At 39.4% G+C, this 26,428-nt stretch overlaps 4 protein-coding genes across 7 annotated transcripts; 2 read left to right on the top strand and 2 right to left on the bottom strand.

Moving 5' to 3' along the window:
- Window positions 1-1,114: 1,114 nt before the first annotated feature.
- Window positions 1,115-7,882, bottom strand: vps72a (vacuolar protein sorting 72 homolog a). The gene is made up of 6 exons (XM_031866610.1): window positions 6,980-7,882; window positions 5,653-5,805; window positions 5,295-5,415; window positions 4,939-5,115; window positions 4,604-4,748; window positions 1,115-4,433 (listed from the first exon to the last, which is right to left on the bottom strand). Exons 1-6 carry the CDS (start codon window positions 7,094-7,096, stop codon window positions 4,043-4,045), a joined length of 1,104 nt encoding a protein of 367 aa, XP_031722470.1. The 5' UTR covers window positions 7,097-7,882; the 3' UTR covers window positions 1,115-4,042.
- A 99-nt stretch (window positions 7,883-7,981) lies between these two features.
- LOC116393900 (leucine-rich repeat and immunoglobulin-like domain-containing nogo receptor-interacting protein 1) lies at window positions 7,982-13,167 on the bottom strand. Of its 2 annotated transcripts, none has more exons than XM_031866609.1 (2): window positions 12,798-13,167; window positions 7,982-10,512 (listed from the first exon to the last, which is right to left on the bottom strand). In XM_031866609.1, the coding sequence occupies exon 2, from the start codon at window positions 10,479-10,481 to the stop codon at window positions 8,652-8,654; it is 1,830 nt and encodes a 609-aa protein (XP_031722469.1). In that variant the 5' UTR covers window positions 10,482-10,512; window positions 12,798-13,167; the 3' UTR covers window positions 7,982-8,651. The 2 variants fall into 2 exon arrangements, with proteins under 2 accessions (XP_031722469.1, XP_031722468.1); XM_031866608.1 differs by having other exon boundaries at window positions 12,493-13,167.
- Window positions 13,168-15,973: 2,806 nt separating this feature from the next.
- Window positions 15,974-26,077, top strand: ctss1 (cathepsin S, ortholog 1). Of its 3 annotated transcripts, none has more exons than XM_031866419.1 (15): window positions 15,974-16,106; window positions 17,169-17,289; window positions 17,384-17,506; window positions 19,952-20,104; window positions 20,200-20,424; window positions 20,990-21,155; window positions 22,115-22,220; window positions 22,328-22,431; window positions 24,138-24,304; window positions 24,560-24,682; window positions 24,828-24,977; window positions 25,077-25,301; window positions 25,383-25,557; window positions 25,695-25,797; window positions 25,898-26,077. In XM_031866419.1, the coding sequence occupies exons 2-8, from the start codon at window positions 17,170-17,172 to the stop codon at window positions 22,425-22,427; spliced, it is 993 nt and encodes a 330-aa protein (XP_031722279.1). In that variant the 5' UTR covers window positions 15,974-16,106; window position 17,169; the 3' UTR covers window positions 22,428-22,431; window positions 24,138-24,304; window positions 24,560-24,682; window positions 24,828-24,977; window positions 25,077-25,301; window positions 25,383-25,557; window positions 25,695-25,797; window positions 25,898-26,077. The 3 variants fall into 3 exon arrangements, with proteins under 3 accessions (XP_031722279.1, XP_031722281.1, XP_031722280.1); XM_031866421.1 differs by having other exon boundaries at window positions 24,138-24,278; XM_031866420.1 differs by having other exon boundaries at window positions 24,138-24,682.
- On the top strand, window positions 24,168-25,997 carry LOC116393786 (cathepsin S-like). Its single transcript, XM_031866396.1, has 7 exons — window positions 24,168-24,194; window positions 24,560-24,682; window positions 24,828-24,977; window positions 25,098-25,317; window positions 25,441-25,557; window positions 25,695-25,797; window positions 25,898-25,997. Exons 1-7 carry the CDS (start codon window positions 24,168-24,170, stop codon window positions 25,995-25,997), a joined length of 840 nt encoding a protein of 279 aa, XP_031722256.1.
- Window positions 26,078-26,428: the final 351 nt, after the last annotated feature.

Below are 26,428 nucleotides of genomic sequence, written 5' to 3' on the forward strand. Positions count from 1 at the left end.
CAAACAAATTAACGACAAAGTGTAAACAGTCGGTCACCATCAACTCGGCATATGAAAAGTACAGTGCAAGAAAGGTCGGTCGTGGAACCAGGAAAACTTCCAGATGGCCGATCCGCCTCTGCTCCTCACTTCACCCCGATGACTTGTGTCATGACAGAGCATCTGACTGACAAGAGAAGCACATTTGCTCATTTGAGCAGCCTGGTGCGTTAAAGGAACGATGATGTCACCACTTAAGGTACAGCCCTCAATATTGCATTTATGATGACGTAAAAATGAATGCTCATATTTGTGTGAAGTCCTGTTGTATAATGGATAATTAACTTATTCCTTTTAGTAGAGCATTGTCACAATTAATAGCACTTATTGTTCACCTTCACCTGTGCAAAGTGACATTATAAAAAAGGTTGTCATTGACAATGTGTTGCCTTCCCATTTACACCTCCAAAAGCTTAGGCAATTTGAGAGAGCAGTTCATCACGGGCGATCTCAGAACCCTTTCTGTCGTCAGACAGAAAGGGTTCTGGGTCGAGGGGCCATATTTCTTGGGCTCCGGTGTAGCCAGCCGTGCACTGCTCGATTGTTTACAGGCCGATGAGCAACTTCAAATATGACACTGGAATTGGATATGAGAGAGAGAAGAGTATGACCGGATTGTTTAACAAGTAGCAGTTTACAAGCTAATTCTAAACCAATCAAAAGCTAAATCATCGTCGAGACAATAGCCGCTGGGTTCAGAGATCGCTTTTGCTTTCCACACGGACTGTTCACCTGCATTTAACCAAGGCCTGCTCAAACGTGATTGATCAATACTACTCGGACTACAAACGGAAAAACTTGTCCTGTTGCCTGCATATAAATGCATCGTCTGTCTGTAGAGATTACGTCATGGAAGACAGAAATCTTAATAAGAACGCAACTGATGGTTCATTTCATTATCGATTAATCCGCAAATTATCTTCTCGATGAATCGATTGGTCTATAACGTGTCAGCATATACTACAAAAATTATATCCTCAGATATTTGGCTTTGTACGACCAACAGTTCAAAAACCAAAGATATTCTCTGAACAATTAAAAAAATTAAAAAAAAAATTAAAATAAAAATAAAAAAAAGTAGCAAATCTTCACAAGTGACAAGTTGAATATTATTTTTCCAGTGATCACATCTATAAAAACATAAAATAGTGGAAACATGCCAATAACAATTCCCTAGAATGTAATTTAATGTCTTCAAATTGCTTCTTCTTCTCCACCAACAATTAAAAACCAGACAAAGACATTCAGTTTTCTAAAAGATAAGAAAGAAAAGCGTTGATTATTAAATTGATATGAGTGGGCGTTCTACGTGAGATCTACATGAGATCATGCAAAATGCATTTTCTTTTTTCCTTCATCACAGACCAGCTGACAGGTAAACATCAAAAGAAGCCTGAGCTTGTTGTGTGTCTAAGACAGAGACATGGTTGGTTGCTTAGCTAGACGCTCCGCTCAACATTATCAGGACATTAGACGAACAGCAGGAGGAAATCTGCTTGAATGCAACATGATCCTTCTGGCAGCAACGTGAAATCTGAAATTTAGGAGCTTTCCTTCAAATCGTAAAAAAAAATCACTGCCCAAACCATCTGCTGAAGGCTAAACTGATATGAAGGCCGACGCGGCAAGACTCGTACCTGAAACTCCAAAAGGAACTCGCGGTCAGCTTCACCAATCACGTCTCCGACTGAAGTGTGAAAGTCACAACTGCCGCTGAAACAACAACCTGATCATAGAAATAATGTGAAAGCTCCTCATTGTGTTTCAGGAGCGTGATTCTTACCCTGGGTGACTAAACATCTACATCATGTTTGCTCCCCTGTGGGGTTTTTTATGTAACACAGAGTGGTCGAGATGGCCGAAAGCTACAGGAAGCTGTTCAGGGGAGAGCTTCTTGTTCAGTGTGAGAGGGGTCAAAGGTGACACGCTAGACAAACACTCAGCGGAGTTCAGAGGAACCTTGTAGCTCTGTGATTGTGCCCTGACAGAATAAATAGAGAAAACATCATTTAAAGTCCTAGAGGGTTCAACATAGCAGGAGTTTTCTTCGCTGTGACATTCAAGACTGGATCTGAAAACAACTTTCTGTTATTTACCAGGAACAGAAATAACACCTTTTCTAATACTCACGGGCGACTCAAACGTATTCAAAATGCTTGTAAAGTCGACTGTCTGGCTCATTCAGACACTGTAATGTGATTTATGTGACGGAATAAAGCATTGAACTTCGATGAAACAGATGTTTGCTATCAATAACAAACCATACAAGGTCTTTTATATTTGAATGCTTGTTGTTCTGTTAAAATGTAGCAATTAACGACAGCAGGGAGGAATTACAGCTTTGAATGCTTTGATCAACTGTAAATTAAGCTTTTGGGTCATCTCAAGTGATTTCAGTAATGACATTCGACTGAATGCTAGATTACGGTTTTTAAAAACAAATAGGAAACGTTGTCATTTGTCTTCTGGGTAAAGGTTAACCTAGTTTTAATGAATTCAGGATGGACTTGAAGTTGTGAAGGCATCACAGATGGAATTCATTGTAATATGATGGATGTGTTGTTACAGGCTGTAAATCATGACTACAGATTTTAAAATATTAAGCTGCAAATATGTATTTTTATGGAGAGATATGAACATTTGTAGAAATCGAATATATTGACAGTAAAAAAAAAAAGGGCATTTTATTAAGAAAATTACGTGCAGATGGAGAACTACTTTTCTTCCAAAGCCAATCTGTACTTTCTCATCTACTAGTGTGGTTTCCGTTGAGAACTTGTCTGTTGAGAACGGGCCGAACGCTCGGCCTGTGGTGTCACTGCTTGCAGCTTTCTCGTGAATCGCTCAAACAAACAACCTCACACTCCACACTGCACCTCCTTGTGTCTTGAGCAATACACCTGCCATGACATAGTTAGCCTCACAGCCCGAATCGCGGCTACTCGCGGTTAGAAACACAAAAATAAAAAATAAATAAAATGGTATTGTTGCAGGTAATTCAGATTCAACTCACAAAATAGAACAATTGTAATATAATGCATTGTGTGCATGGTGCTGATAATGCCTCTATTTCACTTTTTACTTGAAGTAAAAATGTAAAATGCAGGACTTTTACTGTGCGGTATTATTTGTTTTAATAGTTTCACTTAAAAAAAATAAAAGGTTTGAGTGGCCTACTGACACAAGGTCAGAAACATCAGTGAAATACAGCGGTACTTCCAAATAGGCGTATTAGTCACTTGTTTTGACATCCTGGATTTAATTATATGGTATTTTTAAGTTTGTATCAAGTCATATACCGGGGAAATGCAGATTTACTCACCCGTGTGAACAGGACTTCACACGGGTGAAATACAATCCGCTCTCCGTTAACCAATTAACGTTAGTATATCCGGCACCCATGTGACTTTATCCGGCTTTGTCCACCACACAGCAGCGAATGGAAGTGCAGTGAATGTAAGTCATGCAGACAACATGCTGGACTCCGCAGAGGCCTGAAGCCCCGCCCCTACTACTGCAGACACGGCAGTCCTACAATACACCCGTAAAGTGTGACAAGTGTGAAGTAGATCGGATGAACGGTTGTCGAGATATGCGAAGGACATACCCACATACGGCCAGACAGAGACTCCTGTAAGAGCCTTTATGCACAACATTCATTTCTTTAAACAGACACACAAGTAAGACGTTTTTTTGCAGTTTCAAAAAAAATGTACCAACGTGTTTGGTTGTGGTAACGTTGTTACGTTCTTTTACTTCTTGTAATTTCATACTGTCGAGTCAACAGTAGCACAAAAAAAAAAATCTGTAACACATTAATCACAGACTAATATATCCCAACAATTCTAATCTCTGGTGCAACAGGAAGTTTGTATGGATGGAGATGAAACTAGATGTGGACAGCTGAGTGAAGAAGAGGTATTTAAGCCATGGTGGTGTACAGAGACTGGTTGTGTTTTTATAGGCACCGACTTGCTTCATGAATCATTTTTTTTTAACTAATCTATGTTGCCATAGCACTCTGCTTGACAGACATTTTCTGGCGGGAAGCCTTTGTTGCCGAGGAATCGAGTCCCGTCACCCCACCCGAAGTGTTTGGAAATCCGTGAGCGGCCACGTATTTGCGGTACGCTTCTCGGATGATGCGGAAGGCCCGCGTGTTAGCGTAAGGTATGTCAGTGACCGGGTCTCTGTACAGCGCAGCCTTGTGGGTGACGGGACAAACCTCCTGGACCGGCAGCGGAGGACTCGACTGGGCGCCGTGTGGAAAGGACGCCTCGAAAGCTTCGTCCTCGCTGAATGTTATATATGTACGAGAGCACAGGCCTCCGGCAGCCTGCTGGGACGGTGTAGATGGGTTCTGTGGTGCCATCTGAGGGACATCCTGATCCAACCTTTAAGAACAGGAAATCATTACATAAGTCTACATGCTGTTGATTTAACATTGTCATACTTCAATAAATACTGGAAGTCAATGCAGTTGAAGCAGACTATTCTAGCTGACAAAAACCTAAAAAGACATTTTTCCCGAAGCCAATTAAGCCTAGCAGTAGAGCACACGTACCCTTCAACATCCACATTTTCTTCTTTCAGGACTGAGTGAGAGACTAGTGGCATCAGGACCGAATGGTAACGGATGGTTGGACCCTCAAAACGACGCTTCTTGTGGACGTGTTTCTTCTTGTCCGCCTCCAGACGTTCATAGTTCTCTACACACAGAAATTTAAATGAATAAGAGCGTCCGTATTTCCAACACAAATTCCACTGATGAAGTCCGACATACTGTTTGTTCATGTTAGTCATCACTGTAACGCATCTGCTGAAGCTTTGGCAAAAGTACTTGACACAACATTCTACTAAAGACGGAACACTTGAGTCACATGACTAACGTGTTCTTACCTAAAGATCGAATGTTGATCTCGGCTGTTATTTTGGCTTCAGCCAGCAGTTCGTCTTGAGTAAGGGGCCGGTCCCGGTGAGCCCCTCTCCGTCGCCGAGGGGCATCCTGGCGCTCTTGCAAGCGCAGGTTGGTCTTTCGTGTGTGTTCACTGGTGGACTGTCGCACAGACTTCCGAGCTAAAAAGAGATTAAAAGCATAAAGTAAAAAAAAAAAAACCTTAAGAGGTAGAATCCTCTCCAAAACTGACCCTCTGATGCAGTCGTGATGTAATCATCATGTGATGGTGTTTATGTTTTAAACTGTTCAAGTGTTTTTGGATCATTTATGGAGCGGTATCTGAAAATAACAATCTTACTCTCTGCAAAATCTTGGAATTCTGGTGGAATCCTCCTTTTGAGCTCAACTTTGACTTTCTCCGTCTTCTTCTGTTCCTCGGAGGGTTTTTTGGGTTTGGGTTTTGCCACCTTTATTGGTTCCTTGGATTAAACAAAGACAAAGAAATCTATTTCATTCATGTATGAATTTGTGTGTTCATGTAGTGAATCTGTCAATAAAAACACTCGTAAATCACAAGAGCAGTTCATTTTATGCTGCATTGTAATTTAAAAAAAAGCCTCTAAAATATGAATGTACGCTGATAAATATGATTTAATTTACTTTTAATGAAGTAACTTGATTTAGAGTCTGAAGGCTGCTGAAGTAATTGTCACTACCTTATATGCTTTAGTGACCACTCGACTTTTCCTCCGAGGTGCATCGTCCTCCTTGTCGCTGTCCGGCTCGTCGCCCTCATCGATGTCGAAGTCGCTGTCCACCTCATCCTCCGTGTCTGAATGTTCTCCGTGATACTCATCATCTCCCGGTTCCTGAAAGGAAACAAAAAGGCCAACATTCAGAATCAGAATACAACATAGAACTTGTTTGGCAGCATTTCTATAAGTTGTATTTAGACTATTTTGTAAAGTTCAAACAGATAGCATGCCACCATTTTGGAGCTAAAACAGACTAATGTATCATAGTATAGTCAAGTTAAGTTCAGTGATGTGCATGTGTGCTAAGCAAGGTTGGGTGTATGAGATTTAATGAGGGAGAATCTCTCTTTATTGAGCTGTTCTTGTAAACCTCAGCTGAGATGTAAGTCACAGCCGCCCCTGCCAGAAATCCCTTGACCCTTAAACTAGCAGCTGCTTGAAGAAAATTACCTCGAGGATGCAACTCAGAAAGTAGCTGCAATATCAAACAACAGCGTTCAATGTTCTGACACACAACACAGGCCTTTCTCTCTCTTTAAGTGATGACGCATAAAAGGCTGGCACTCTCCTCCGGCCTTCACAGTTTGTCAGCTGTTAAGATAGACTGGGACAGGAAATTATCGAGTCGTGGTCACAGTTTCGGGTGAATCACATTGGCACGGTGGTTCTGATAACCAGAGCGGCTGCAGGCCTTAATTGAAGGCACATTTTTGTTGATGCATCCTTTCCATGTTAGTTAATATCTACTTGTATACATTTTACTGCTCTTACTATTACTAGAAACACATGCCAATGAATATTGGTCTCACTTTCCAAAATCTGCAGTCTGAGCAATTTTTGATATGCTACTTGACCTGATTACTTCTAATACATTCAACATATTGGAGTCAAATTCATGTTGAGTATTGTGACTGAGACAGACTTGTTTCCAATGTAAATAGTGTATTACTGGGTGCTATGATTAGTAGCATAACAACTGTATCTTGCACAGGTATTCTGCAAGATAACGAATTGTCCTGCGGCACCTTTTTGTGGCCTCTGACTAATTGTGGTGATTTATTTAAGGGGAAACGTCAAATCTGTCCTTTTGTATGTATGCTTAATACAAATAAAATAAGTTAAGTTATCGATTATAGTCAGTTAAAATCGAATATGATGTCTTCCTTTTGGGGAAATCGTTTAACGAATATTAAATCAGAGTATTCGTCCGACACCAACACAAGCTAGCGGAGGGCTATCGTATTAGCTATCGTATCAGTTCACTGTATCTGTCCGTTTGGTTACTCACATCGCTGAAGCCGCCATACGTAGTCTTGTAGAATTCATCCTCTTCTTCAGCATCCAATACCTTTGACATGCGGTTACCCGCAGTCTTTCTGGGCTCCCGGTCCACTGCCAGAGTCATGGCTGCGATATCTAAACAATGCTAACAAATGTTAGCTAGTGTGGTGCTAGCGTAACAAATATAGGTTGTTTTGGGGCTCCTCTTTCAACTCTCGCGTTACTGACTTTATTATCTGTTCGTATCCATATTTATTCAAGTTATGAATACTCCTTAAATTCACGCTTACATGCAAAAAGAGTGTTTCATATTAGCTTACTGCAATAACACAAGCTAAGTGCACAGCTAACTCATAAGACTTGCCGCTGTCTTCTTGTCTTACATCCGGTGCAACTGATGTACTTCCGGGGTCTAGAATTTCCAAATTCTTTTCAAAATAAAACTGCTCAAATATTCATATTTATGCATGTTGACTTGATGAAATAAACGATTTGTACACAACTGTGTATACAATTGGACTTGAAATAGCTTCACATCGTATTATTTCTTTAAAAAGGCATGGGATGCACAACTGTTTTGCTTATGTTCATCATGTTTTTCTTGTGTAGCAATGGGCTACAACTGCATTGTGTTGTGTTGCATAGTGTAAATAAATGATCCTTGAATCTTTAAATTATTAATTTGGTCATCGGCTTGTTTCAAAGGAAATTAATGTTTCGAAGATACAACGTCTTATATGTGTGCTCACTGTCTACCATTATGCTATACTTTAACTTAAATATTCATTTTTTGTGCTTGTCTTTAACATATAGCTATTGATATTATTAATTTAGTGTTAAAATCATTTATTTAAGGATTCAAAGAGCAAACACAATGCTTACTAAATCTGATGTTTCTATGTATATTTTGGACCAAGAACCACTGAAAAAGCACAACAAACAAAACTAAATGACATTTTTGAAAGCACAATACTTTTTGTGTGCTACTTTAAGAAAGAAAACCAATGAAGAGCTTTATTTGGGAATTTAATGAAAACACACATTCTACACATCCATTAAATAATGAGTACAGCAGTAAGTGCCAATTCTAGTATTCTAGCAAACAATATCTAATAGAATTATGTAGAAATGGCATGCTATATGCAAATATTGTGTACATTAACCTTAATATAAGGTTAACATGGTTAACATCTGAGGTAATAATTTCAATTAAAAAATCGACTATTTCAAACTAAATGTACAAAACCAACAAGTTCTTAAATTGCTTCCATATATATACACGTCAACAAAGGCATAAACAACTTTACATATCTTCATGTTACATGCATAATTAAATATTGCTTACTGTAGTTGCTTTACATTCAGGCTTTGTTATAGTGGAGCTAGACAGGCATAAAAAAAAGCTCATCAATTATGTCCCCCGCTAGTTTAGATGTTCCTAAAATGTAACTTAAGTCCTAGTTATGTCCAGAAGGGCTTATACCAGCACAATTCACTGTATGTCTTACTTACTATGCATAATATGGGTTCTAGCTAACATGCTTACATTTATATGAATTAATCAACAGTCAGCCTCTGTTGGAAACAAGTTGACACGCTCCAAAATTAAATTAATTCTGTCTCTGTAAATTTAAATACAAGTTTTACATTTGAATGCACCAAGTCATACCACGTGAAAGTCATATTAGTTTCATGGTGAACCTGCTTGGCTCCATATAGTTGCCTTTCCCTCCGTTACTACTTGACACGGTGCTTCGCGGGACGTATGCTATCGTGGCTGTGTGCTTTAATTGGCCTTTACTCTTACTCCAGAAGAACATGAAGATGAAACATATGCTGACAGAGCTGAAAAATGAAAGAAGCCCAATGGTTGCAGCTACCAGTAATGTCTTGACATCAAATGGGATATTCTGATTTCCATTCACACCTGGAGAGGCAGACGGAAAGGCAAACCAACCTTTAAGACGAAACAGTTTTTTAGAAGATGATGGAAAGGCTCGGACATGAAGGCTGACGGGCAGGCTGTCATTTCCTGCCGCATTAGATGCCACACAGAGATAAGCACCACTGTCTTGAGGTTGAGCGTAGCGAACCTCCAGCGTACCATTAGAGAGAACTCGTATTCTACCAATGGGAGATAGAGGTTTTAGCTGTGGGCTTATCCAGGTGACAGATGGCAGAGGGTCACCTTCTGAAATGCAATAAACCACCACCGTGTCACCTTGATCTACTCTCACTTCTCGAGGTTTGCGGTTCAGAATACGAGGCTGCCGACATGTGAGCAGGCCTGGTAGCTCAGCTTCAGTAAAGTCTAGAAAATACAGTCCCTGCAATTGAACTGAGGTAGTACAAGTCGGTGGATTTCCACCAAAGTCCAGATTCAGTCGCCTTGGCACCACCCACAGCAGACGGCAGTCGCATGCTAGTGGGTTGTTATCAAGTCCCAGAGTTTTTAGGGTGTCCACTGAATGGAAAGCTCCCACCTCGAGTGTGGTGAGAAGATTTCTAGATACATTCAGCAATTTGAAATGAGCCAAACCCTTAAATGCTCCGATTTCGATACGTAGCAATGAGCCGCCTACCAGATGGAGCTCTTGGAGCCGGAGCAAGTCTCCAAACAGGTTCCCATGAATGTCAGTGATTGGGTTAAAAGAAAGGTCAAGGTATACAAGATATACAAGATGATGTAAAGGGATGTAGGGGACCGCTCTGAGCTTACAGTGTTTAATGGTTAGGGATGTAAGATTTAGGCCAAAGAGACTGTTTCCTGACAGGGTTTCCAGCCAGCGGCAACGAGTAATGACAAGTTCCTTGAGACGCTCTAGTTGACGGAACGAGTAGTTTTGCAGCGTGGCGAGGCCCAGTTGGTGAAAATGAAGACTTCTTAATCCACTGAGCTGTGTGAGCGCCTCTGTCGGCACAGCAGTGAGGTTGCAGCCGTCAAGGTGCAACTCTTGCAGACTGGTTAAGCCAGTGAAAGCTTGATGAGAAATAAAAACTAAGTCATTGTCTGACGCTTTAATAAACTGCAGGGCAGTTAGATCACGGAAAGTGAAATCTAGAAAAACAAGGATCTCATTGCTGCTTATGTCCAGTAACTTTAGTTTTGGCAAACCAGCAAACACTCCGACAGGAATAATCTTCAGGTGGTTACGAGCAAGACGCAGAGTTATCAGTCTTTCCAAGCTGAGAAATGCTTCCACTTCAATTATTGCCATAATATTGTCACTCAAATCCAAATCTAAAAGTTGTGGCAAACTGTTGAACTGCTCGTGCACCAGAGTCTTGATCTTATTCTGTGTTAGGTTTAGTAGTTTAGTGTTTTGTGGGAGAATGTCGGGCACTGTGGTAAGTTGGCCATCGGAGCAGTTCACCTGCTGCAGCACGGCGTTGCAGCGGCAGGACTGTGGACATGGCCGGCGTGTTTCAGATGACAATGCCACCCTCGCTGCCAACAGGTAGAGAGCTCCCCAGCACAGCCATTGGTGGACGGCAATCCCCTGAAACATCTGGTTGCCTTCCTGCTTATGAGAGACACAGCTGAGAAAGGAGTAAGAAAGGGATATTTACTGACATCATATCAGTAGAAATTAGAGGAAATATGACTTTCTGCAACACATGAATACAAGACAGCTGGTAGTGTTAAGGTGTGGCTTAAAATAATAGTTTAATTTTTTCTATTCTCTTGGATAACAGGAAGTAGGTTTTCTTTGTTTGCTTTCTTGCTAAGTCACCGCCTCCATTCACTGACCGCCATCAAAGGCAGTTGAAAGCGTTCCAAAGCTAGTAAGAGGGACTTTGAGCTCAGATTATTATGTTCACATTCTGTTCCCAAATGTCAAGGATGAACCTCCATGCAGGTTAATATTCTCTGCAGTGATAAGATACACTTAAAAGATGGTGTTGGCACCACAGAGGTTCACACATCTACAGTCAATTTCAAAAAAACATAATGCAAAACAAGAACAGGTTGTCTAAAGGCTGCTCACTGTTTTTGTTTTATTAATGCTGTTTGAAAGTATAAATGGGGAGAAAGTGTAAACCTGCACTATATGAGGCACAACATTGAGGACATGACTGCTCAATTATCTGTGCTCAATTACTGTAATAATCTCTCAAGGCACATTAATGTCAGAGTGACACATACTCCGTGACATTTATTACATTCAACATTTTATATTTAGTTTATTTAGATACTGTGAAAGTAGATTGCAAGCTAAAAAGACCATTTATTCTTTTGACTTTTGTAGAGACTTGTAGAATCTATTTAAGAGGATTATAATGTACGACAATGTAACATGTGGATTTGATTCAACTTTATTACCCCATCACCAAATACAAAACCAAATCCTATAAAGGGATTATCAAGATCAAGAGATGATATTTCTCTCCTCTTTTCTATTTATTTTTTTACCTTTTGCATATTTTCCTTTAAGATGCAACATGTGAGATATATGAAACTTAGTAGTTTCATTTCAGGAGGGGAAGAGAAGTGTATACCCAACTGATACAAATATGATCACAGTTGGTCTATTTAGAACTTATAAAAGTCTTAATTCACATATTTCTTGTCCTAAAATATGGCCACTTTAAAGCTTAGAACAAATTTTCTTTTTTCCAAACACCACACAACAATGTTTGGCTGCAGCAAAAAGCAGAACATTAATTTACAAAGTATTGTCTTAATGCTCAGATCCATAATTATGTGACAAAGATGTACATGAGACTGGGGGGTTGCAACTACAGATCATCACAGGATCTCTCTTTATGTGAACCATTGCTAAATGTACCACTAGGGGGCAGAAAAAGCAAAATATATATTTCTGTGCAGGTTGTCCAGGGTCAATGGTTCTATAACACTGCTTGAAGGTTAATTGTAACTGCAGAACAATTGCCCAGTTAGTCAAAGTGCTATCAGTAATCACATAATAACTCTAAAATGCAACAATTCATATTTACAAGTCATATGACCGTGTAAACAGACATCATTACTTTTAACTTGGAAACAAGAATACTAGGTAGCAAACCGACTGTCAGCCTGTAAAAATGACTAAGAGATCAGCTCATCAAAAAATGTGTGACTTGCTAAAAAAAAAAAAACACGTTTAAATTGCCAGTAGAGTGCTGGGGGGAACAAGTGTGATGCCACCCTCAGATCTCCGCACATGTTGTTGTGTTGAACGATGCAACACTATATAACGTGAGAAGAGAGACAGAGCGAGAAAGACTACAGTAGGACTGATGTAGCTAATATTTGCGAGAATGTTTGCAGAAAGGTGTGTTTCTCAATGTAAAATATGAAAGAAAGCATGTCCACTAAAGAAGTTCAAAAGTGAATTTAGATAGATTTCTGCTGAACTCTGAAAAAATGTCATGCTTGTATTTCAGAGTTCCTAAATTATTTTACATTTAAATAATTGGATTTGTATTAAAAACGTGTGGTCTCCTTGGAAACTCCATCTAGATAGTCTAATATTCAAGGAGCGCATCGGGGAGAAAACCATCTCTTACTGTGTTTACCTTCATATTTTTAAGGTGGTCATTTTATCTCGACACGGTATGGAGCTGGGGAATACTGTATAGTCTGACTGCTGGTGATGACAGCAGCTCCCCAGAGCACTGAGTGATGGAGGCCGACTCCTCCTGAACTCCTCTGGGAGCGTACATGCTCGAGAGTGAAAACAGCATACAAAGGTGAAATCACAGTTATTTGCTGGGGCCTGTGGCTTCCAAGAGCTCAAATACAGTGGATGGTATTATAAAAGGCTCAGAATAACAGTGATTGTGTGGAAAGAAGCAAAAGATAATCAAGTATTGTAACTCACCGTTTCTTCAGTCTGGAGGGCTTGTCATTGTGATAGCTCCATTTTCACAATTATGTTGTAAAAAAAAAATGTAAGATTTCATTTGCAAGTGGGTTTTTCTGAAATTGTCACTGGATAAACTGTTGGCACAAAGACAGATAATTCAAAAGAGCAGAGTACATCTTCAAAACGTTTTGTTGCTCAGAAATAAATCCAGATGAAACCTGCAATGTGAGAGAAATAGACAGACATGTCATAACAAGATAGCTTCATCCTCCCATTCTGAAACATTCAACTCCTGAAGAAGCGTGTTGCTGCAGAATCGGTTTCCCTGTTGCTTCGCTGTCCTCATGGCAACAACAACCTGGCTCTGGACGCGCGGGTGCTTGGTGCATGCTGGGGGATTATATACACTAGCTCCTGGGCTGCATCCAACACGCTGCACTGGATGACAGGAGGCAAGCACACAGGTCAGCCAAATGCAGAGATTTAGGCGCAAACACCAGATGGGAATGAATTTGAGCCACTCGGAAATAAAGGAATGTCTTCTCTGCTCTCTGGTCGGCCATTTCAAAGTTTGATGAAGACATCAACTGTCCTGGAGGGTAGTGTTGGGTTAAGATGTCTGCATCTTGTTAGTATTTAGATCTTTAAAATACTGCAAACACTCAATCATAACTACACTTTTGGTGCAAACTAAGCTCTAACAATGTTCAGTCACATCTTAAGTTACTGAGACTAAATATTTCCTGAATCAAATGTGCCATTGGGAACAAGTTGCAGTATCCTACCTCATTATAAACATTAAAAAAACGTCATCTCAACGCTGACCGTGGCACAAAATGACGAGGTGGGTTTTGTAGCATGCAATAGTGAATGGTGTTTAACTCTGAATAATGTTGTAATGTATAATATTGTTTCATGAATGCAAACATGGCAACTCACCCAACTCCTAACTTTGGGTGTTCACATCAGACTCTCAGCTCTGCTTGTTCAGTCTGAAACTAAAAATGTCCTATTAAAAGGAATTCAGACAATATATAAAAGAAGCACAAGGCAATGTATATATACACATATAAAAAATGGATTTCAAAAAGGTAACATTAACTTGAGGCCAAAAATAAGCGGAAATGTTTTGCATCCTAAATGAGTGAGGTAAACTTAAATAGTTAAGGATGTAATAGGTACAGTGAGGTTACAGTTGTCTTAGTATGATTGCTTTAAAAGACTTCATGTGTTGCGTGTAAGTATACAAAATGAAAACAGGGAGACCAGGCAGAGAAATATGGATACAAGGAGATATGATATGAGGACGTACATTGAGTCTGCGAATGTGTGTCTGCAGGTCTGACATGAAATCTAAAAAATATTTAAATCAGATTAAACCCTGATGTGGACACACAGAAGATGCTGGTTACTGGACAAAGTATCAAGGTAATTTTAAACCACACAGGGTGGGATAATGTAGTTAGATTTCACTACAACTCTCTAACAACGTCCAACAATCGTGATATTTCCAAATATTCACTGTAAATGAGTACAATCCATGTAAATATATATATATCCTTGTGTTTTTTGTCCCATTTGTCGTGATCCCATTCTCTTATAATAACATATCAGCTGACTCAATTCATATAATAATAATATTTAACACAAATAAAGTTTCAATAAAAAGTGGTGTGCAGTAACATGCATTTAAATATGCCAGATCTGATTTCAGGTCTCTAAAATATTTGAATAATTGACTGTGAGCCTCATGAATATAACAGGAGTTCATTAATTTGGGCAACATGTTATTGTTGTAATTTCTGATCTTGCTAAATTTCCTTCAATGATGTCTACTTTTGTTTTTACTTGCTTGTCTGTCTGTCCTACTTTGTCTTGTTGTGTAAAGCACTGTGGGCTGCATGATTGTATGATTGTATGAAAGGTGCAATATGAATAAAGTTGAGTTGTTGATTTGTTTACTTAGCGACCACTCACTCCCAATTCAATGACAGTTTTTAAAAAAAGAGATTAAAACAAGCAATCAGATTGGCCTGCCTCTCTGCTCAGCTGCAGGACTATGAGGTGTGTGTGTGTGTGTGTGTGTGTGTGTGTGTGGACACAAAAGGTGCTTGATCACCACAGAAGAAGAGCTGCTGCTGAGTCAGGCACTTACCATCTGGTACCTCGGGGAACCTGCGGTCATCAGCGAATCTCTGCCCAACCCCGGAAGAGAAAATCAGTGATGAACGCCAATTACAGCCTCGGCCAAATCAAAGCTCCTAATTGCATAATATCCCCTTGCATAGTTGTCATTATTTATTTCCGTCATTGCTGCTCCATGTAGTGGTGACTGCTGTGATGTCTCTTTTTTATTAGATAGGGTGTAGTGGAGAGATGACTGAAAAAGAGGGGAGGGAGAAATGGGGGATCCTCAGCCAGGGACATTGCAAATTACGTCAGCATCTTAATTATTTACATATTGTAAATAATAACATTAAATGATATGATTTTGCAAGAACTTACAGGACTGCAGCAATTTGCATACAAAAATGAAATATTATCTGATATTAATAAACGTCATTTTGTATTCTGTTTTTGTTATTTATTTGGTTGCTGCAGTCTGTCGATAAAGACTTAGTGTACATATGAAGCACTGGGGAAGATAATTAAACTAAAGGATTTTTTATTTTTTTTTTACACACAATATAGCACGATATAGCTTCTTAACGATAGTTAAGAGAAAACCAAAGGTTAAACCACCCCCAGTGCATTTATATATCCAGTATGTCTGAATGTGAAGAGGCTTGACGATGTTTCTTTTCCTCAGAAAGTTCAAACTAACTGCAGCTCTAATGATAAACTGTTAGAATGTGTATCATTAGCAGTAAAACTGGATTGTAGTTTCTTTCTTTTGCCCTCAGTCCATGTTGTCAAACATAATTCAGCTCAGTGTTAAAGTGATTAAATATGAAATGGTGATGGTCTTTTCAAACATTTTTTACACACTTAAACTATCACGAAATAATGCCAAATTATTTATTTTCCATCCACTGATTTTCTCCACAAGAAGTTTCATGTACATGCATTTCTGTCATGTAACTTACGTCACTTCCACCTCTAGTACTGGAGCGGTCTTTGGGGCCACTATAGCTTGTTGTAAATTAGAGTCACATGACAAGCCACAGAGCAGATGCGCTGAAAGACAGGGTTAAAAAAAACCCAATGGCGTGTGTGTGAGGAAACTATACTTCCTCTTTCATGTGTGATAGTTCTCTGGTTCAATAAAATCGGTTGCACTTTCTTGCCGGGACGAAATAACCCCGTTGATTATTCTGCAACAAGGTAAATGCTCTTCTTAGTTATGCAATTACACTTTGACTGATCATGGCTGTATGGTGTGTGTTTTAAATGGTGTGTGTAAGAAACTATTTGCTGAGAAAGAAGCTCAGGTTTCAACTTTTCCTCTTTGAGGTGAAGAAATCTTTAAAACAGTCTGCAATGCTAGAAAACAGCCTGCTGCATTTCCTGCTTTCACATCAAAGTTACAGGCCTCACTTTGCTCTCAATCATGACTGTGTTATATCTTGATTGCAGTTTATGTCGTTAAAGTTTAGACGAACACTGTGCACATAATTAAAACAGTTTTTAGTTTAGGTTCATATGTATATGGGCATATTTTCTACTGCAGAAATATATCAGACAGAAGATGATCAGCTTGTCCATACCGACGCTCTGGGGTATTCTTTGCAAGAATTGGGCGTAATTAGAGCTCAACTCAGCATTTGTTTCTTAATTAATTACTTCATGTATAGAACTAGCTACCACTGAGGACACTGAGGCCTTGTTCTTAGTATTTTGTGGGATTCATCAATATTCTACATTTGAAAATAAACACTTGGTGGGTATTTTATAGGCTGATGCCAGTAAATATTTTTTAGTATATAAACGTTTCATATATATTTGACCAAATAAAGCTGCTACTAGATTCAGTATTTTCGAGGCCAGTGTGCAAATGGCTTTAAAAACACAGTTTAGACATTTAGTCATGCTGGGAAACATTCACAGTAATTCAACAATGAATTAAAATAAACAAATGATGTAATGCAAAGTGGAGACTGTGTGTCTTGACAAACTGTTGAAACTGTGGGAGACTCATTACCTCAGTTTTTCCCTGATCGTGTAGTCCGTAAAATGTTGTGAAATCCTGGGAAATGCTCATCACAGTTTCCCAGAACTCAAGGGTCATATTGCTTGTTTTGTCCAACCAACAGTCAAAATACAGGTCAAAGATATTTAGTTTAATATCACAAACGATAAAAATACTTTTTTAGATGACTTGTCGTGTCAGCTAAGAGGATCATATCTGTGCATGTAATCTGACTAGATTTGTCATTTCCTCTGCAGGATGCACGTTTCGTGTGCTGTGTTGCTTTTGGCCGTCCAGGTCCTCGGCAACTCTTCGGTTGTCTTAAACAAAGTTTGGGAAGAGTGGCAAATCAAACATCGCAAGGTTTATGATAATCAGGTAGGATTGTGAGAACCTAATTTCTCCGTCTCCATCATCATACACACACACACACACACACCATCAGATCATTCAGTCAGAGTTTTTGTTTCAGACTGAGATCGTTTTCAGGAGAGCAGTGTGGGAGAAGAACATGCAGTTGGTGTTGAGACACAACCAGCAGGCCTCAGCAGGCAAACACAACTTCACAATGGGACTCAATCATCTGTCCGACATGGTAGGAATACGTTTGTGATTTCAGTCTCCTGCTCTAAGGTTGTGGAAACTGTCTAGTGTTGGATTCCTAACGAGACAAGTTTTAAATCTTAGCCTGAATGTAATTCAGTGATATTTAAACTGCAAAGGGTTGTATCAAAGCATGAATGAAGGTTTAGAAATACAGATCATTTGCTTATTGAGATAAATCCAACGCTAATAACCCAGATGTTCGTTTAGATAGTTGTTTGCTTGCATCATATTCATTACAAATAACTAATTATGATTAATAAAAACCCAGGAAGGTGTTTCTATTGCTTGGCTGTGCGTTGCAGTGGGTGTGAACTGTAAAAGACCAGAAAGAAAACAAGGAATACATATTTATCTGGTTAGAAGATTTTCAGTCACCTCCACCAAGCTAATCTTCACTCACATCTGTTGGTGGAAAAAGTCAAACAATATGTTAGTTACTTTGTTGTGTTTTATTTATTATGTTTTGAGTGCTCATTGAGACTTATTTGGTTTGTTTTAGTTTTTGGCTTTTTGTTTGTATATTTGCTTTATTTTTCATCAGTGCGTTTGTTGCCGGTTTTGTTTCTCTCTCTTTCTCGTTTCCATTTGAATTCGTTTTTTATTCAACTCTTTCCTTCGGTCCTTCTTTGCATACTTGCGTCCTCCTTACCTCCCCTTTTCCTTAATCAACTATGACCTGCATCATCCCAACAAAGTGGATCACTGTCTGATAACTTGGATTGATGTTTGTACAGTCTAATCAAAGTCTTATTTTACAGAACCGTAAGTTTGTTGGCTGGCTGCTAAATTAAGCACCGACTAGTGAAGGGTATCTGGAGGTATATCCGTCTCCTTTTCTGTCAATATAATCACCTATCAGCCAAAAGGCCTTTGAAGTACATGTGTCACAGAACTGGCTCCTCTCCCTCCCAGGATCTGTTCAGACATACTGTATGCTTGACATTATAATCTTCAGTGCATTCGCTTATTGACCTCTGATAATGCAAAACAGATCACAAACACTGTAAATCTGCCATTAAACATGCCCCCTCTTTGGCATAAATTAAACCCTGACCTATAGAGCAGCTGTAATCATCCTTATACAATCTGATGAATCCAATCCAGTATGGCCGGTCCAATCTGGACAATTTTAAAGTAGAGCACATCTGGGAAGGCTAATAAACTTACATAAAAGTTGGATGTACATGCAAACTATCTAATGTGTAACTGTGGTGCAAAGGTTGTGTCTTGTCAGTTCTAGTATTCAAAGAAACAAACAAGAAACAAATGATTCTGAAAAAAAAAAAAATAGATATAGTTTACATTATTTACTACCTTGTTTTTTGCAAGTGCCTTCATCATTTCAAGTGTTTATTGTGGATATATAGAACTTTAATTTTTGTAATTACAAAGAGTATGGACTGCAAGGAAATTAGTATACTTTAGTAAATTATTATGCACAGAATGCAAGTACAGCAGAATGAAATAAAATGCAAAACAGTGTAACGGGTTGTATATGGACCCAAATGCAACACACAGGATTCCAGAGATCTTTGGCTTTTATTACTAACTTCAAATATAGCAGGCAGAGTTCAAACAGGGTCAGGATCAGAAGGCTGGTGGGTTTACCGGGAGTCAGGCAAGGCGGGTAGAACAGGGGCAAGCAGGATCGGTAACAGGAGATCAGTCCGTGCGAGTGTGCCGGCGAGTCTGGCATAGAACCGAAGAACAATCTGGCAAATGTGTGTGGGAGGCAGGAGTCTATATAGGGGCTTGATTACTGATCAGAGGCAGGTGTGTGAACAGGTGAAGGGAGTTTAGACTGATGAGGAGGGAGTGACTGATAATAAGAGTGAGGAGGGTGTGGAGCTGAACTGTGACAAACAGTGTTAATGAAGGTTTAGGGAGTCAAAAGCTCTCAAAACAGAGAAGGGTATTTATGAGGCTGACTTCGAAGATATTGTAGAGAAGGAGGGTTTTTTCACTGCAGGACTGTCAGCAAATAAGGGGAAGAAGTGAGAAGCTGGACCTGGTGTGATGTTATAACGAGTAAAACTAAAATGATGTTGAATTTGTGGTCTATATTCAGTTCTCTTTCTCCTAAAAGCAGAAGTTCAAACTTAGCAAGAGGAACTTGTGGTTCATTTTATGATTGCTTGCTGGTGGACACCATGTGCAAAATAAAAACTTAAATACTTAAGTTTAATTCCCCAAATAGGACCATAGTCTAGTGGGAGGAGGAGGAACCAGCATCGTATATGCTCATTTGTTTCTTAGAGCAGAGCTCTTTCAGTGCATCTTTGAGAGAAACTTTTAGAGGAGGAAGAGGAATCTGCTGTACCAATATTAAATGTGTTAAAAGTGATCAAGAGCACTGCTGTGAAGACGTATCACTAAGCTTTGACATTGTAATATTTGCATTTCTTATATTTATCTTATCTATCTTTCTATTAAGACAGCTGAGGAAGTCAACGAGAAGCTAAACGGCCTGAAGCTGGAGGATCCTATTCATTTCAGAAATGTGACTTTTAAGGATGGGAGTGGCTTATTGACACCTCAGAGTGTAGACTGGAGGAAGAACGGCCTCGTCAGTCCAGTCCAAAACCAGGTAAGCCATGATTTGAGATCAGCTATTTTAAACAAAGGAAATGAAAACAATCTGTAAATAACCTGTGGTAATAAACATCATTTCTCTTTTTCAAGGGGTTGTGCGGGTCCTGCTGGGCCTTCAGCTCTTTAGGAGCTCTTGAGGGACAGATGAAGAAGCGGACAGGTGTCCTCGTCCCCCTGAGTCCACAGAACCTGGTGGACTGCAGCAGCAACGATGGGAATCACGGCTGCAGAGGCGGATACATCTCTAAATCCTTCAGCTACATCATCCGCAACCAAGGCGTAGACTCGGAGAGCTTTTACCCCTACAAACACCAGGTCGTCCTGCTGTAACAGCATTATTATTGAATCAACTAGCTATTATAGAAAAGATTGACCTAACGTACAAATGTGCAACTGCTGATGCTGTTTTTTGTTTGTTTGTCTGTTTTCTTCCATTTTTTGTTTGTTTCTTGTTTTCTTTCCTTTCTTCGTCTTTCAAGAAAATTATTTTAGTTTGGATGTTCAGTAGTTTAGAATATCTGACATCATGCCATGTGTGATTCCCTAAATCCTTATGAAGTTCATTGTATGTAATAATGAAACATAAATTATTGTTATATTTTTGACCTGGACAGATGTGTCAAATACAGAGAAAAACAGCTCTGTTTCTAGCTGAAGTGATATGAGAATTTTAATTCATACATACGTATTCATATTTACACTGTATATATGCAGTGTGATCGCATGACTAATGTACATAATATACTGTATAACATTATGATTCTGTGAATATTCAACTATATAACAAACAGGATACATAACTTCTATAAAAAATAAAATAATATTAACCAATTTGTTTAAATAGTGATACATAGTATATTTTGTGATTTTCTATTTGTAGGACGGTAAATGTCGGTATTCTGTCAAGGGAAAGGCCGGCTACTGCTCTGATTTACACATCCTCCCAGAAGGAGATGAGAAGACCCTGCAGGCTGTGGTGGCATCAGTGGGGCCGGTCGCTGTGGCCGTGAACGCCATGCTGCAATCTTTTCATCTCTACAGAGGAGGTGAGGCTTCTTAATTTGAGCATTTAATGCAAGCAGACTGATGAGTGATGAGTTAGTTACTGTAGCTCTGAACCCTGAGTCCGAGTCACACCCGAGAGAACGGAAAACGTTGGTTGTGGTGCATGAAATCAGTTGCATTACATATATCTGTGTGAATTTAATGGGTAACATGACATTATGTTTTATACTTTGGTTGCCAAAAACAAGTCAGGCTTTGCAGTCATTTTCTGTTCCATTTATTCTAAAATTTGTAAAAGTTTCGCAAAAAGTACGACTACCATCAAGGGAAATCCAATGCTTAAAGTAGTATGACTTCCTTTTACTTCCATATTTGTCTTTTAACTTGACTGAATGTGAATGTCACAGTCCTCCAAAGAATGACAGATTTAGGGTATAACTATTGTGGGGTGCTTAAAGCTCACATGTGTGTGCAAGAGTGTCCAAAATACACTTTTCAAAGACTTCTAAGGCTATACCACCAATCTGTGTGTGCACAGTTACCACCATTAAATACACTATCGATTGCACTTTAAATCTAAGTGGATTAGATCTTTAGAGGGGGCAGCTCTGTGTGGTACTTACATCAAATGTGATTTATTTTCAGTTTTGTTACGTGTTAACTGTATTTTATCTAATAGACAGAAAGCTGTCAGAAGTGATCAACAACGTAAGAAGAGGAGGGATTGACAGCATGAAGTCTCAGTTAAATTAGTTTAGTTGATAGTAGAGCCACTAATTAATGTGATGAAATGGTCCCCATTCCCAAAATCCTAAATTTAGATAACGTCTACACACAAGGGATGAATGATGTTACCAGTAATACTGTGGGGGTTTCTTCACCTCCAAAGTACATAGAGAAGATGACATCAGCAGTATTTATACTGTCAGGTGATTCATAAAATATTTTGTGTTGTTTTACCTGTATTTTTCAACTACTGATAACCTTATGGATCTTCCAGGTTTATACAACGTACCAAACTGCAACCCAAAGCTCATAAATCATGCTGTCCTGGTTGTGGGCTATGGCACAGACGGAGGACAAGACTTCTGGCTTGTGAAAAACAGGTGAATTGGTCTTTTCTGGGCACAAAGTAAAATGTGTTTACCTCACATGTGAAAATAAATGTTTGACCGATGTTCAACATTAAAGACAAGTGGTTTTGTGATTTCAGTTGGGGCACTGCGTGGGGAGAAAAGGGCTTCATTCGAATTGCCAGAAACAAGAATAACCTCTGTGGCATTGCCAGCTTTGCAGTCTACCCTACGCTGTGAAAAAGTGAGCCATCCCCTGAATCATCTTGGTAGAATTAAGGTTACTTCTTTAGTATCAGAAACCTGATTGTTTAGACCAGTCCTTAACGTTAAAAATACTGGCAAAAAAAGTTTATTGTGCTAAATTACTGTATCTGCTTTAGTAGCCTCTCTCAATGATGTTTTGATTTTATTTATAGAATACTTAATACATTTTTGAGTTTCCCTCACTTCACTTAGATCTCATCATGTATTTGTCCTTCTGTTTTATCAATGTGATGTGTTTATTTAAATGTTAACCTTAACATTAGCTTTCAGTGTGTTCAATATTGTACGATTGAATAAAGTTATTAAATATAATCATAGGTGAGAAGTCACCAGCCTGTGTCTAATTGAGCTTCTCTCCTTTGGTATTCCTCCTAAATCCTCACTAGCTTCTCCAAGGAGAACAGTCATTTATTGAGCTTATCTTAAAAGAATGGCACACAGGTTTTACATGTGGTCACAAAGATATTCAGACACTTTGCACTCACATGTGTTGTTGTTTTGGTGACATTGCAAACTAAACAGAAAAATATATACATTCTTTTATTTGAATTAGCTCATCCATCTAGTGAAAGTATTGATGGTACAGCGAGGAGGGAGAGCAACAACATTAGGCATACATATGCTTTGTGTTGTGTAACAGCTTTTGCCAGTACTTAGCAGCAGTAGCAGCAGCAGTGACAGTAGAACTAAAGGTAAACAGATCACCTTTTTGTGTCGCTTGTCCCCAGAAAAGTAGATGTTCTCGTGCTGCGTATTCTTCTCCTCGCTAAGTCGTAATGGGCTCATTACTGCCCCCCTGAGGCCAGAGGACAAAAAACACAGATTTCTCAGATATTGCCCCCAGGAGTTGGTGAAGACCAATATCAGAGCAAAAAAAAGAGTGAATAGTGGACTTGCATTTACCAGAAGGCCGTAAACATGACTCCAGATGAATAATGTTGCTCCGCAACAGCTGGATGTGTAAATTAAAGCTGTTACTATGAATTCGCCTTGTCATCTTGGGAGGTGATGATACAGTCGATGTTGTGTTTACAACTTGTCTCTGCTGCCCCCAAGTGGCAAATTTAGTTATTAGAGGTTTAATTATTTGTTGGTGTCCAGTGAGCATAGTGATGCATAAATATTTGAGCTTCAGCCTGGATTTCCACCTGGTTATCTCCTGTGGTTGGTCATATTTTATGGTATTTGTCATTAAATGAGGATAACTAAGAATAATTTTGAGTGCTCACTTTGGTTACTGATTTTGTTTCCCTCTAATGATGGCATAGTATACAGGTAAATAAGAATAGTGGTTCACCTGTATAGCATCCTCTACCAATCAATTTGTCAAATTAAATGAACTCAGAACATCTGGAATTTATTGGAAATAGACAATATATAATTTTATCATGTACGTGCATTTCTTCATACATCAACTTTTACACTTTTGCAACATAAAAACACTCACAATAAGCCTTCACTGATTTCCATGCATGCAGAAATATCTTTAACAACCACACTGACTTTAGTCAGTTTAGGTTTAGTTTAGGTTTTATTTGCTACTGACATTTTTCTGCAACTCAATGTCAATTGACATCAGCTGGCAGTGTTTCAAGCAGCTGCAGCTGGCCAATTAAAGTCTGAGCCAGACCAGAAGGCTGATGTAGGACACCCTATAAGAACCTTTTGTGTTTGCTGTTTCAGTGACAAGTTCTTCTTCTCCTGGATCCGGAGATGTTTGGAAGCTTGCGTCTCACCGTTGTCTGTGGCTTTGCAGCAGCCGCTGCCATCACCAATTCTGAACGGGATTGACATTGGCTGCTATGGAAGAAGATTCATAATAAAGTCTGTTCTCACCAGATAACGCTAAGGTCTTAAAAACAATGAAATGAATAGCCTGTAAATCACAACAGAATCTGGTTTAGGCATAAAATCTAATTTTGATTTGTTGTCTCTTCCTTGATGATTAATGGAATACTTTTGTATTTTTTTTTTTTTTTTTTAACACTCATTATACTGTCTGTGTCTTCACCTCTTGGTATCTGTTAAGGGTGACTCATGAATCAACTTGGGCATCACATGTGGTTAATATTAATGGTGTGGTTAATATTAATGGTGTGTTCCAGATTGAGGAGTCTGGTCGCAGGCGGATATGGGAAGAGAACTTGGAAATGATTGATGTCCATAACCTTGAAGCCTCTCTGGGCTTGCACACCTATGAGCTGGCAATGAACCACCTGGGAGATCTGGTTAGTGGACTACACTCTCATATTTACTACACACATTGGTTTAACATGATACTGTGTTGCCTCAAACAATGCATGTGGAAGCAGAGGGAATTGAAAGAATTATTTTTTATTTTTATTTATTTTTTATTTTTTTTTAATTCTGTAGACAACTGAGGAGATCACTGGCATGCTGATGGGCACCACTGTGCCTTCTGACCTGGAGAGGGGTCCTTCAAACTTTGTCAGGCTCAACACCTCTCTACCAGCGTCACTGGACTGGAGGGATAAAGGCCTGGTAACTGAGGTCAAAATGCAGGTGAGGTATACCACCAAGTATCGGTACACGTTAACATAGAATGTAGTCTTCTTCTTTGAAGAAGAGATGGTCTACATGTGCAACTTTTCTATCTTCTAGGGTTCTTGTGGCTCTTGTTAGGCCTTCAGTGCAGTTGGAGCTCTGGAAGGGCAACTCAATAAGTCTACAGGCGTCCTGGTATCCCTCAGTCCTCAGAACCTGGTGGATTGTTCTGTGAAAGGCGGCAACGCAGGGTGTAAAGGTGGCTTCATGTCAAAGGCCTTCCACTACGTCATTACAAACCAAGGCATAGATTCTGACGCAGGCTACCCCTATGTCGGCAAGGTGAGCTTCAAAGACGGTGCATGTTAACATTTCAGGTCTACTGTGGTTGAACCTTGACTATGAACTCCCCCTGCAAATCAGTCTTCTCAGCGTGGTCAATGCAAATATAACACTCAGCACTGGGCTGCTAATTGATCAGACTACGCCTTCATACCGGAGGGGGATGAGGTTGCATTGAGGGAAGCTCTGGCTAGCATCGGCCCCATCGCTGTAGCTATTGATGCCTCCAAGTCAAAGTTCGTCTTCTACCGTCATGGTGAGTTGTGGCTTCATACCTCTTAAAATAATGCACAAGTTTATTCTCAAATGGGATCCTATGTTAATATGGTCTGTAAACTAAAGCTCAGGTTTGTTTCTACACTTTTTTTTTTTTTTTTGTATGTGGTCCTACAGGTGTGTACAGGGACCACACATGCACCCACAAGGTGAACCATGGAGTGCTGGTTGTGGGCTACGGCACTGAGAGACAGTACGACTACTGGCTGGTCAAAAACAGGTGTTGGAAGATTTCAATGTGAATTTTTGATTGCAGGAATGATTGTCTTTCACGGATTCTTATTTTGGGTTTTCTGATTTTAATTATTCTTGCATTGCAGTTGGGGCGTGAAGTACGGGGATGAAGGCTACATCAAGATGGCTCGAAACCGACACAGCCAGTGTGGCATCGCTCGCTATGCTTGTTACCCCATCATGTGATCAGCAGATGAACATTTTTTGGATGTACATTTCTCAGCAGTAGTTGGGACATTATTTTAAATAAAGTGTTTGATGCTTTACTTCTGGATTTGTAGTTTTTATAACTTAATGATTGCAACTGATCACAACCTTTTTTGAGTATTATACATGTGTGGTGAGCAACATGCCTCCCTGAGAGGAAACTACAAGCATCCCCAGCTGCATGTTTGACTTAATTTGTACATAAGCGAAGCCAAATATCGGTAAATAAAATATTTTCACTAAGAATCAAGACTTTCCAAAAGGGGAGACTACTTGATCATTTATTTTAATTTACCTGTTACTCATCTGAAGCCAATAGCAATAATGGTTGCTAATGACCCTTAATTCAAAGCAAAGTCTAGGAAGGATCTTTTTACAGACCAGGAGGAACAATTAAACCTAGTTGTCAA

Source organism: Anarrhichthys ocellatus, unplaced genomic scaffold (assembly GCF_004355925.1).
Source record: "Anarrhichthys ocellatus isolate YVR2014 unplaced genomic scaffold, GSC_Weel_1.0 scaffold35, whole genome shotgun sequence".
NCBI classification, from domain to species: domain Eukaryota; kingdom Metazoa; phylum Chordata; class Actinopteri; order Perciformes; family Anarhichadidae; genus Anarrhichthys; species Anarrhichthys ocellatus.